General features: G+C 44.6%; 1 protein-coding gene across 2 annotated transcripts in view; it reads right to left on the bottom strand.

The window, feature by feature from the left end:
* SNX6 (sorting nexin 6) overlaps positions 1-13522 on the bottom strand; it is a 68609-nt gene that overhangs the window by 17269 nt on the left and 37818 nt on the right. For both annotated transcript variants that reach the window (XM_010366591.2, XM_010366597.2), the window contains 3 exons: positions 12474-12579; positions 5414-5489; positions 762-801 (listed from right to left, as the gene is read on the bottom strand). In XM_010366591.2, coding sequence (XP_010364893.1) covers positions 762-801; positions 5414-5489; positions 12474-12579 — 222 coding nt within the window. The remainder of the gene's footprint in view (positions 1-761; positions 802-5413; positions 5490-12473; positions 12580-13522) is intronic.

Here is a 13522-nt window from a genome sequence, read left to right as displayed (position 1 = left end):
GGTTTGCACCACCACACCTGGCTAATTTGTAAACATTTTGTAGAGATGGCGTCTTGCTGTGTTTTCCCACGCTGATCTCAAATTCCTGGGCTCAAGAGATCCTCCTGCCTCAGCCTCCCAAAGTGCTGGGATTACAAGCATTAAATCACTGCACCCAGAAGAATATGAACTTTTATACAAATACCTAAAGGCCATAACAAAAAATGGAATTTCCTGAAAAACTCCCAATGGAATCCAAATCTGAATCTGTTTCATCATCCTTCTGAAGTATACTCATCTTCTTCAATAAACAGAACCATAGCAAGTTAAATATTACCATATGCAGATATTTAAATAGCCAAAAGGTTAATAGTGATTACTTTTTTTTTTCTTGAGACGGAGTCTTGCTCTGTTGCCAGGCTAGAGTGCAGTGGTGCGATCTTGGCTCACTGCAATGTCAGCCTCCCAGGTTCAAGCGATTCTCATGCCTCAGCCTCCCGATTACCTGGGACTATAGGCATGTGTCACCACGTCCAGCTAATTTTTGAATTTTTAGTAGAGACAGGGTTTCACCGTGTTGGCCAGGATGGTCTGGTTTCTTGACCTCGTGATCTGCCCACCTCGGCCTCCCAAACTGTTGGGATTATAGGCATGAGCCACTGTGCCCGGCCAATAATGATTACTCTTTTAAAAAAATTTTATGAATTGTGGTAAAAAAAACCTTTAACATGAGCTCTCTGGGCACAATATTATGCAGTGTATCTCTATAATTTAGTACTTACTCTTGTTTTATCGAACAGTTCTGAAACTTTGAGAAAAAACCTGTAAAGGAAAATATTTTCATCATATGCTACATTCAAAGTAATTTTCCATTTCAAATGTATGAGAATATGCTCCCAAACCATATTAGTAACACCTTGTCTCATTGCAATTATATCCAATAGCCCTATTAACTGCAGACTTCATTTAGCTTCACAAAAATCTCCCTGTATTTCTACCAATAAAAGAGATTACTTGAAATCTGTTTAAAGATAGACTATCTGTTCATTTATTTATTTATTTTTTTGAGATGGAGTTTCACGCTTGTTGCCCAGACTGGAGTGCAATGGCTCAATCTCAGCTCACCGCAACCTCCGTCTCCTGGCTGCAAGCAATTCTCTGGCCTCAGCCTCCTGAGTAGCTGGGACTACAGGTGCCCGTCACCACGCCCAGCTAATTTTTGTCTTTTTGGTAGAGACGGAGTTTCACCATGTTGGCCAGGATGGTCTTGATCTCTTGATCTTGTGATCCGACCACCTCAGCCTCCCAAAGTTCTGGGATTACAGGTGTGAGCCACTGGGCCCAGGCCTGGTCTTTTCTTTTTTTTTTTTTTGAGACAGAGTCTGGCTCTGTTGCACAGGCCAGAGCGCAGTGGTGCAATCTCAGCTCACTGCAACCTCTGCCTCCTGGGTTCAAGTGATTCTCCTGCCTCGGCCTCCTGAGTAGCTGAGATTACAGGCAACTGCCCCCATGCCTGGCTAATTTTTGTATTTTTTAGTAGAGACGAGTTTTCACCTGGTTAAAAATTAGCCAGGTATGGTGGTGCACACCTGTAATCCCAGCTATTCAGGAGGCAAAGAGGATGGCTTGAGTCCAGGCTCGTTTTGGACTCGTGATCTCAAGTGATCTGCCCGCCTTGGCCTCCCAAACTGCTAAGATTACAGGTGTGAGCCAGAGCGCCAGGCTCCATTTCAAGATGACAGTCTAAGCCATACATTAAAGGTGCTGTTGTTGTTGTTGTTGTTATTGAGACTGAGTCTCGCTTTCTCGCCCCAGCTGTAGTGCAGTAGTGCCATTTCAGTTCACTGCAACCTGTACCTCCTGGGTTCAAACGATTCTCCTACCTCAGCCTCCTAAGTAGCTGGGATTACAGGCACCCACTACACCTGGCTAATTCTTGTAGTTTTAGTAGAGATGGGGTTTTGCCATGTTGGCCAGGCTGGTCTCGAACTCCTGGCCTCAAGTGATCTGTCCACCTTGGCCTCCCAAAGTGCTGGGATTACAGGCGTGAGTCACTGTGCTTGGCCAACAAAATTTATCTAGATTCATTTTCGCAAACAGGCTGAGTCAAGCAGCTCACTTGAGGCCAGGAGTTTGAGACTAGTCTGGGCAACACAGTGAAACCCTGTCTCTACTAAAAATACAAAAAATTAGTGGGGCACAGTGTCACAATCCTGTAATTGAACTACCCTTTAATACTGTGGTGCTTGGTCAGGTGCAGTGGCTCATGCCTGTAATCTCAGCAGTTTGGGAGGCCGAGGTGGGCAGATCACGAGGTCAGGAGATCGAGACCATCCTGGCTAACGTGGTGAAATCCTGTCTCTATTAAAAATACAAAACAAAATTAGCCAGGTGGCGTGGTGGCACAGGCCTGTAGTCCCAGCTACTCGGGAGGCTGAGGCAGGAGAATGGTGTGAACCTGGGAGGCGGAGCTTGCAGTAAGCCGAGATTGCGTCACTGCACTCCAGCCTAGGCAAGAGAGTGAGACTCCATCTCAACAACAAAAAAAGTCTGGTGCTGGGATATTTTTTAGTTGGTATCAGCATTTGACAGATAAACTAGTTAAAAGTGAAAATAAATTCTTAAGTAGAAATTGGTTATTCAGTTTTTTCTTTTCTTTCTTTCTTTTTTTTTTGAGATGGGCTATTGTTCTGTCACCCAGTTCTGGCGCAAACCTGTGGTCCCAGCTACCCAGGAGGCTGAAGCAAGAGGATCGCTTGAGCACAGGAGTTCAAAGCTGCAGTGCTCTACGACTGCACCTGCGAATAGCTACTGCATGCCAACCTGGGCCACACAGGAAGACCTGCTCTCAAAAAAAAAGGGCACAGTACAGTTTCAAGTATTCTGTAAAATATATAATTAAAATGACATTATAAATCAATTAGGGCAAATACTGCTCAAAGCAAAAACAATTTGAACTTTGCTTTCATTCAAGAGAACTTGCTTTGACAGATTTACATTAGAGAACAGATGGCAAAGTTGACTTTTTCCCTTCTTCCTGATAAGAATTAACTCTTTGCGAAGGTGGCTTTTTCTTTTTTCTTTTTAAGACGGAGTTCCTCTCATTACCCAGGCTGGAGTACAATGGTGCAATCTCCGCTCACTGCAACCTCTGCCTCCCAGGTTCAAGCGATTTTCCTGTCTCAGCCTCCGGAGTAGCTGGGATTACAGGCATGCGCCACCATGCCTGGCTGATTTTGTGTGGTCAGGATGGTCTTGAACTCCCGACCTCAGGTGATCCGCCTGCCTTGGCCTCCCAAAGTGCTGGGATTACAGGTGTGAGCCACTGTGCCTGGCCGATGGCATGTTAATTAGTGTAAGCTATCATACCGTGCTTTGCCGAAAAGCTTGACTTTTAAATATCTGAGACAGAATATACTAGAGAAAAGGTCAAGGATGTGGTTTAGAGAAAGGCATAGACTATGAAAATAGTTTTCCTGCTTAAAAATGTGTAAATGTGTTTAATTTTTAGTTTTTTTCGAGTCCAAGTCTTGCTGTCGCCCAGGCTGGGGTGCAGTGGTGTGATCTCGGTTCACTACCATCTCTGCCTCCCAGGTTCAAGTGATTCTCACGCCTCAGCCTCCCAAGTAGCAGAGATTACAGGTGTGTGCCACCCACATCTGACTAATCTTTGTGTTTTTAGAGATCGTGCCACTGCTCTCCAGCCTGGGTGACAGAGTAAGACACTGTCTTGCAGGGGAGGGGCGGGAAGCGGAATCACTTTGACCTCCAAAGAAATACATACACACATATACATACATACATATATGTTCTAATTTCCAAATAGCAGTTCTTATTTATAAGCTTTATCAAAACCTAAAAACACTAATATAAATTCTGTTCTTCCACTCCCTTACACACACATCAACCCATTTTCATAAATAAAACACAGGGGAGGAAGAAAAAAATATATATATAGAGAGAGTAAAGTCGATTTTTATTTCTCAGATTTAAAAAATAGGACAGAAAGGGAGGAGAAAAAATATCAACCCAAGTTTTTGTTTGTTTGTTTTGAGACGGAGTTTTGCTCTTGTTGCCCAGGCTGGAGTGTAATGGTGCGATCTCAGCTCACCACCACCTCCGCCTCCTGGGTTTAAGCAATTCACCTGCCTCGGCCTCCCAAGTAGGTGGGATTACAGACACCCACCACCACATTTGGCTAATTTTGTATTTTTAGTAGAGACAGGATTTCTCCATGTTGGTCAGGCTGGTCTCAAACTCCTGACATGAGGTGTTCTGCCCGCCTCGGCCTCCCAAAGTGCTGAGATTACTGGCATGAGCCACCTGCCCAGCCCTCAACCCAAGTTTTTAAAGGAGGCCCTTATTATCAATGTGTTTTGACAAAAATATTCCAAAAGTTTTGCATTGTAAGTACTGTTGGCTGCGAGAAGTGGCTCACACCTGTAATCCCAGCACTTTGGGAGCTGAGTTGGACAGGCCACTTGAGGTCAAGGGCTTGAGACCAGCCGGGCCAATACAGTGAAACCCCGTCTCTACTAAAAATAGAAAAATTAGCCAGGCATGGTGGCAGGCACCTGTAATCCCAGCTACTTTGGAGGCTGAAGTGGGAGAACTGCTTGAACGTGGAAAGAGGATGTTGCAGAGGGCCATGATCATGCCACCTCACTCCAGCCTGGGCGACAGAGTAAGACCCTGTTTCAAAACTAAAACTAAAACAAAAACCAAAAGTATTGTGTATCCAGACTGCCAACAGAAAATTTTCTCTGCTTTATTTATATTTCATATATATATATACACACACACACTTTTTTTTTTTTTTTGAAACAGTCTTGCTCTGTCACCCAGGCTGGAGTACAGTGGCATAATCTTGGCTCACTGCAACCTCCGCCTCCCGGGTTCAAGAGATTCTTGTGCCTCAGTCTCCTGAGTAGCTAGCTGGGATTAGAGGCACACATCACTCACACCTGGGTAATTTTTACATTTTTTGGTAGAGATCGGGTTTAGCAATGTTGGCCAGGCTGGTCTCAAACTCCTGACAGGTTTTCCAACTCCCAAAGTGCGGGGATTACAGGCATGAGCCACTGTGACTAGCTATATTTCATGTTTTATTTATTTATTTTTTTCTGAGATGGAGTCTTGCTCTGTTGCCTAGGCTGGAGTGCAAAGGTACGATCTCAGCTCACTGTAACCTCCGCCTCCCAGGTTCAAGCAATTCTCCCGCTTCAGCCTCCTGAGTAGCCGGGATCACAGGTGTGCATCACCATACCTGGCTAATTTTTGTATTTTTAGTAGAGACGGGGTTTCACCACGTTGGTCAGGCTGGTCTTGAACTCCTGACCTCTTGATCCGCCCATGTTTGCCTCCCAAAGTGCTGGGATTACAAGCGTGAGCCACCGTGCCTGGCCTATTTCATGTTTTTAATTAGAATACTTACTTGCATATATCTGTAGAATCCTGAGTTCCTAAAGCATATAATGAAGAACCAATTCTATTGTAATCATCTGCAGCACCTATGGAGAAAGTTTTAAGAATTTAGTATACCTATTCCTTGATTTAAAAATACTTACTGAGTACTCACCTGTCAAACAATGTGTAATATGAGACACACTAGTAAAGAAAATAACACAAACAACAGGCATGGTGGCTTATGCCAATAATCCCAACACTTTGGGAGGCTGGGGCAGGCAGATCACCTGAAGTCAGGAGTTTTGAGACCAGCCTGGCCAACATGGTGAAACCCCATCTCTACCAAAAATTAAAAAATCAGCCAGGTGTCGTGGTGCATGCTTGTAATCCCAGCTACTCAGAAGGCTGAGGCAGGAGAACCACCTGAACCCACGACGCAGAGGTTGCAGTGAGCCAAGATCACGCCACTGCACTCCAGCCTGGGCAATGGAGCAAGACTCTACCTCAAACAAAAAAACAAACTGGAGGCTAGGTGCAGTGGCTCAGGCCTGTAATCCCAGCACTTTGCGAGGCAAAGGCAGGTGGATCACGAGGTCAGGGGATCGAGACCATCCTGGCTAACATGGTGAAACCCCAGCTCTACTAAAAATACAAAATATTAGCTGGCTGTGGTGGCAGGCGCCTGTAGTCCCAGCTACTTGAGAGGCTGAGGCAGGAGAACGGTGTGAACCCGAGAGGCAGAGCTTGCAGTGAGCCGAGATCACGCCACTGCACTCTAGCCTGGGCAACAGAGCGAGACTCCGTCTCAAAAAACAAACAAACAAAAAACAAACAATCAAAAAAAACAAAGTGGAAAGCAAGAAGTATAACTTTCTTCATTAATAGACGTGACATGATCATCTACATAGAGAATACTAAGGAATCTACAAAATAGTTACTAGAACTAATAAGTGAGTTTATTTAGCAAGATTGCAGAATATAAGATCAATACTGAAAAAATACGCTGTGTTTCTATGTATCAGCAAAGAACAATTTGAAATTGAAATTTTAAAAAACATAACATGGCCTGGTGCGGTGGCTCACGCCTGTAATCCCAGCACTTTGGGAGGCTGAGGCGGGCAGATCATGAGGTCAGGAGATTGAGACCATCCTGGCTAACACAGTGAAACCCCGTCTCTACTTGAAATACAAAAAAATTAGCCAAGTGTGGTAGCGGGTGCCTGTAGTCCCAGCTACTCGGGAGGCTGAGGCAGGAGAATGGCATGAACCCGGGAGGCAGAGCTTGCAGTGAGCCGAGATCGCACCACTGCACTCCAGCATGGGCGATACAGCTAGACTCTGTCTCAAAACAAACAAACAAAAAAACAAAAAAACCCACCACCACCACCAACAAAAAATAACATTTATTTATTTGGAGACACGGTCTCACTCTGTTGCTCAGGCATGAGTGCCGTGGTGTGATCATGGCTCACTGCAGTCTCAAGCTCCTGGGCTCAAGTGATTCTCCCACCTCAGCCTCCCGAGTAGCTGGGACACAGGAGCATGCCACCACGGTTGGCTAATTGTTTTTTTTTTTTGGCAGGGGAGCGATAAGGCCTGACTCTGTCGTCCAGGCTGGAGTGCAGTGGTAGGGTCTTGGCTCACTGCAACCTCCACCACCCGAGTTCAAGCAATTCTCATGCCTCAGCCTCTCGAGTAGCTGGGACTACAGGGGCACGCCACTATGCCCAGCTAATTTTTGTATTTTTAGCAGAGATGGGGTTTTTTTTTGAGACGGAGTCTTGCTCTGTTACCCAGGCTGGAGTGCAGTGGCTCAATCTCGGCTCACGGCAAGCTCTGCCTCCTGGGTTCACACCATTCTCCTGCCTCAGCCTCCCGAGTATCTGGGACTACAGGTGCCTGTCACCACGCCTGGCTAAATTTTTGTATTTTTAGTAGAGACAGGGTTTCACCATGTTAGCCAGGATGGTTTCGATTTCCTGAACTCATGATCTGCCTGCCTTGGCCTCCCAAAGTGCTGAAATTACAGGTGTGAGCCACTGCGCCCAGCCAGAGATGGGGTTTCATCATGTGGGCTAGGCTGGTCTCGAACTCCTGACTTAAGGTGATTCGCTTGCCTCAGCCTCCCAAAGTGCTGGAATTACAGGCATAAGCCAACACGCCTGGCCTATTTTTTGCAAAGACTGGGTTTCACCATGTTGCCCAGGCTGGTCTCAAGCGATCCAAACACCTCAGCCTCCTAAAGTGCTGAAATTACAGGTCTGAGTCACTGTCTTCAGCTTAATAAAACACAACATTTATGATAGCATCAAAAACCAAATAATCAAGAACCAATCTGACTAAAGATGTATAAGATCTATACAATGAAAACTACAAAACACTGCTGAGATAAATTAACAAAGACCCAACTCAGTGGAAATATGCTATATTAATGTACCAGAAGGATCAATATTGTTAAGATGTCAATTCTCTTCAAATTAATCTATAGAATCTACACAATCCCAGCCAAAATCCCAACAGCCACTTGTGTAGAAAAAGAAAGCTGATTCTAAAATTTATATGAAAATATAAAGATTCTAGGGTTGAGGGCGGTGGGTTCATACCTGTAACCACTCCCTCCTTTGGGAGGCCGAGGTGGGTGGATCACTTGAAGTCAAGGGTTCGAGACCAGCCTGGCCAACATGGCAAAACTCTGTCTCTACTAAAAATGCAAAAATTAACCAGGTGTGGTGGTGTGCATCTGTAGTCCCAGCTGCTCGGGGGGCTGAGGCACGAGGATTGCCTGAACCTGTGAGGCGGAGGTTGCAGTGAGCCAAGATCACGCCACTGCACTCCAGCCTCCAGTCTTGGTGACAGAGTGAGATTCTGTCTCAAAAAAAGGAAAAAGTATAAAGATGCTAGGGCTGGTGGCTCACGCCTGTAATCCCAGCACTTTGGGAGGCCAAGGTGGGCAGATCACCTGAGGTCAGGAGTTTGAGACCAGCCTGGCCAACATGGTGAAACCCCCTCTCTACTGAAAATACAAAAATTAGCCAGGCTTGGTGGCAGGTACCTGTAATCCCAGCTACTCATGAGGCTGAGGCAGGAGAATTGCTTGAACCCAGCAGGTGCAGGTTGCAGTGAGCCGAGATCATGCCACTCACTCCAGCCTGGGCAACAGAGTGAGACTGTGTCTCACAAAAACAAAAACAAAAAGCAAAGCAAAACAAAACAAAACAAAGAAAACATAAAGATTCTAAGAGGGGTCAAAAACAACTTTGATGAAGAATAAAGTTGAGCACAGTGGTTCACACCTGTAATCCCAGCACTTTGGGAGGCTGAGTTGGGCAATCACTTCAAACCTGGAGTTCAAGACCAGCCTGGGCAACATGGCAAAACCCCATCTCTAATAAAAATACAAAAATTAGCCAGGCGTGGTAGTGCACACCTGTAATCCCAGCTACTGGGGAGGTCGAGGCATGAGAATCACTTGAACCCAGGAGACAGGGGTGGCAGTGAGCTGAGACTGTGCCACTGCACTCCATCCTGGATGACAGAGTGAGACTCCGTCTAGGGAGAAAAAAAAAAAAGGAGTTTGGTGGTTCATGCCTGTAATTCCAGCCCTTTGGGAGGCCAAGGTGAGAGGACTGCTTGAGTCCAGGAGTTTAAGACCAACCTGAGCAACGTAGCAAGACCCTGTCTCTACCACCTCAACAACAACAACAAAAATTAGCCAGGCATGGTGGCGCATGCCTGTGGTCCCAGTTACTCGGTAGGCTGAAGTGGAAGGATCGATTGAGGCTGCAGTGAGCCATGTTTGCACCAATACATGGATCCTGGGTGACGGAGCAAGACCCTGTCTCAAAAATAAACAAAATACAAAAAACAAAAAGCTGGGGCTGGGCACGGTGGCTCACGCCTGTAATGCCAGCACTTTGGGAGGCTGAGACGGGCAGAATACGAGGTCAGGAGATCGAGACCATCCTGGATAACATGCTGAAACCCTGTCTCTATTAAAAATACAAAAAATTAGCCAGGTGTGGTGGTGGGAGCCTGTAGTCCCAGCTACTTGGGAAGGCTGAGGCAGGAGAATGGCGTGAACCCGGAAGGTGGAGTTTGCAGTGAGCCGAGATTGCGCCACTGCACTCCAGTAGCCTGGGTGACAGAGCAAGACTTCGTCTCAAAAAAAAAAAAAAAAGAAAGAGTAAAGCTGAAGGAAGGACACAAGAAAAAGAAAAGATGCTGAACCTCAACAGTCATTAGGACAATACAAATCTAAAGCACACTGAGTTACCACCACTGACCTACTTGAATAAAGTTAAAAAAGACTTCAAATTCCACTGGGAAAAATAAAAAGACTGACTATCTTTGTTGGCAAAGATGTGGAGCAACTGGAACTCTCATGCCCTGCTCTTGGAAATGCAAAATGGTACAATCACTGTGGAAAAAAAATGTGGTAGTTTCTTAAAAAGTTAAATATTCATTTACCACATGACTCAGGCATTCTACTTCTAGGTATTACCCAAGAGAAAGAAAGCATGTCCACATTAAGAGTTATATACAAATGGCTCACATAAATTGTATCTGTAACAGCCAAAGCTAGAAACAAATAATTTTTGTATATCCATTCAATGGAACACTACTTAGCAACAAAAAGAAATGAACTATCGATGTACACAACAGCTTCGATGAATCTCAAAACAGTTTTTTGAGTTTCAAAGCTAAACAATAAAGAATACATACTGTATGATTCAATTTACATAAAATACTAGAAAACACAAACTAATCTATAGTGACAAAAAGCAGACCAGTGGCTATCTGGGAATAGGGCGGGAGGGAGAGATTTCAAAGGGCCACAAGAAACCTTTGGGGTGATGTGTGTGATCATTATTTTGATTGTGGTAAGGATTTCACACACGTCAAAACTTACCAAACTGTACATTTTGACTACTGCAGCTTACTGATATCAACTACACTCAACACAGCTGTTAAAAAAAAAACCTCGCCGGGCGTGGTGGCTCAAGCCTGTAATCCCAGCACTTTGGGAGGCGGATCTCGAGGTCAGGAGTTCGAGACTATCCTGGCTAACACGGTGAAACCCCGTCTCTACTAAAAAATACAGAAAGCTAGCTGGGCGAGGTGGCTGGCGCCTGTAGTCCCAGCTACTCGGGAGGCTGAGGCAGGAGAATGGCGTAAACCCGGGAGGCGGAGCTTGCAGTGAGCTGAGATCCGGCCACTGCAGTCCAGCCGGGCGACAGAGCGAGACTCCGTCTCAAAAAAAAAAAAAAAAACCTCATTTGTCTATTTTGCACTTTGAGTGGTTCTTTTGTAGCATTATGTACTTGGCCGTTTAGAAAACATTGGTCCAATGAATTATGCAGATGTTCTAAGTGGTGACACACTTAAATGTACAATTTTTAAAAAATCACATTCACTAGTAACATTATCAATCTCTATATAGGTCTTCAATTGGCCCATCTAGCTGGGCACAGTGGCTGGCGCCTGTAATCTCAGTTACTTAGGAGGCCGAGGCAGGAGTATTGCCTGAACCTGGGTGGCAGAGGTTGCAGTGAGCCGAGATCGCACCATTGCACTCCAGTCTGGGCAACAGAGACTCTGTCTCAAAAAAAAAAAAAAAAAAATTGCAAGTGCATGGCAGGAAAGAATATAGAGACTACTAGTCCAGTATCTACTGGGAAGTAAGCTCATGGTGAGAGATATAAAGTTTTCCAAAATTCTAATTATCACTTGAAGCTTGACTTTTCATTGGCAACAAATACTATCTTTGTTTTCCTTGAAATAACTGATTTTTTTTTTTTGGTCAGGTTCCTCTAATTTAAACAATTACTTGATTTTTGAGAAAACATTTGCCAAATATTCATAAACATAGTTTGTCTATCAGTCATTCTTTAAAGTAAAAGTAGTGTTCTATGAAAAAATTAGCTAGTTCAATCACAACTCAATCACTAAAATGCTTTCCTACAGAACCATCATACTTGAGTATGTAGCCAAAGTGCTTTATGCATACCTCCTATTTCATCACTCAGAATATTTTAAAATGTATACTCAAGGGTAGAGATTACATTCAATTTTTACTGTTTCATTAAGGGCATTCTTAAGTGAAAGTCACATTTTTAAAAAACTGCAAGTGGCTGGGTGCAGTGGCTCACACCTGTAATCCCAGCACTTTGGGAGGCCAAGGCGAGTAGATCATGAAGTCAGGAGTTCAAGACCATCCTGGCCAAGACGGTGAAATGGTGAAACTCCATCTCTACCAAAAATACAAAAATTAACCGGGCGCGGTGGGAGGCGCCTGTAATCCCAGCTACTTGGGAGACTGAGGCAGGAGAATTGCTTGAACCTGGGAGGCAGAGGTTGTTGCAGTGAGCTAAGATCGCACCACTGCACTCCAGCCTAGGCGATAGAGACTCCGTCTCAAAAAAAAAAAAAAAAAAGCAAGTGCATGGCAGGAAAGAATATAGAGACTACTAGTCCAGTTTGTTGCCACTGCCTCGATTTGCATGTAATTATGCAGCAGCAGCTTTATCCATCATTGGTGTAAATGTCAACATGGTGAAAAAGGCAAAAACTATCACAGTATCATTATAAAAATAGTTGTTGTTTTGTTGTTGTTGTCTAGACAGTCTCACTCTGTCACCCAGACTGGAGTGTGGTGGTACGACTGACCACAGCTCACTGCAGCCTCGACCTCCCAGGCCCAAGGCATCCTCCCACCTTAGCTTTCCTAGTAGCTGGGACCACAGCCATGGGCCACCACGTCTGGCTAATTTTATTTTTTGTATTAGGCTGGTGCAATACAAACAGGGTCTTACTCTGTTGCTCAGGCTGGTCTTGAATTCCTGAGCTCAAGTGAAGTGATCTTCCCGCTTCAGCCTCCGAAAGTGTTGTGATTACAGGCATGAGCCACTGTGCCCAGCTGAAAACAGTTTTGACCTCACAGGCTCACTATAAAAGAGCCATGGAGCCTAGACTCCAACAGACCACAGTTTGAGAACTACTGCTCTATATTAAGACTTTTTCAAACTATAATATGAACTTTATAATTATTCCATTAAAAGATATAAGCTTTAACCACAGAAAAATCTTACTTTTGTGGGATCTTGTCATTCTATCAGATTTAGCAGATGCATCCTTAACTCGGTTATGATATTCCAAAAGAAATGTTCGTTCATGCTCAAAGAAATCATCTACATCCTACAAGACCAAAAGAAAATATAAACTTTTTTCACTTATTTGCTTTAGTTTAATATGTAAATAACTTTATAAATACAAAAGATTATCAGTAAAATAGCACAGCTATCCTCTAATAGTCAGATGTTACTGTACTAATTTCACCAACAAGACTTTAATAGACATGTATTTCTATCTATCAAGTAAGAAATCTTCTATGATTTTGTAACTGAAGGCTTAGTGCTCCCCAAATAGGTCCAAGTTCACATGCTGTACTCTTTTTTTTTTTTTTGAGATGGAGTCTCACTCTGTCGCCTAGGCTGGAGTGCCGTGGCATGATCTTGGTTCACTGCAACCTCTGCCTGCCGGGTTCAAGTGATTCTCCTGCCTCGGCGTACCAATAGCTGGGACTACAGGTGCACACCACTACACCCAGCTATTTTTGGTTTTTTTTTTAGGCGGAGTCTCGCTCTGTCACCAGGCTGGAGTGCAGTGGCGCGATCTCGGCTCACTGCAACCTCCGCCTCCTGGGTTCAAGCGATTCTCCTGCCTCAGCCTCCTGAGTAGCTAAGACTACGGGCGCACACCACCACGCCCAGTTAATTTTTTTTTTGTATTTTTAGTAGAGACAGGGTTTCACCATGTTGGTCACACTGGTCTCGAACACCTGACCTCGTGATCCACCCGCCTTGGCCTCCCAAAGTGCTGGAATTAGATGTAAGCCACCACGCCCAGCCTAATTTTTGTATTTTTCAGTAGAGACAGAGTTTCGCCATGTTGGCCAGACTGGTCTCAAGTTTCTGACCTCAAGTGATCCGCCCGCCTAGGCCTCCCAAAGTGCTATAGTGCTGGGATTACAGGCATGAGCCACCGCACTTGGCCTCACATGGTGTACTTATTTGTGATCTGCCTCTACAATTTTGCCTCTTCAGTAAACATACTATTGCCAGCGTAAGTGATCAATTGT

Source organism: Rhinopithecus roxellana, chromosome 5 (genome assembly GCF_007565055.1).
Source record: "Rhinopithecus roxellana isolate Shanxi Qingling chromosome 5, ASM756505v1, whole genome shotgun sequence".
Taxonomy (NCBI): domain Eukaryota; kingdom Metazoa; phylum Chordata; class Mammalia; order Primates; family Cercopithecidae; genus Rhinopithecus; species Rhinopithecus roxellana.
This window is presented reverse-complemented; position numbering and strand designations above follow the sequence as displayed.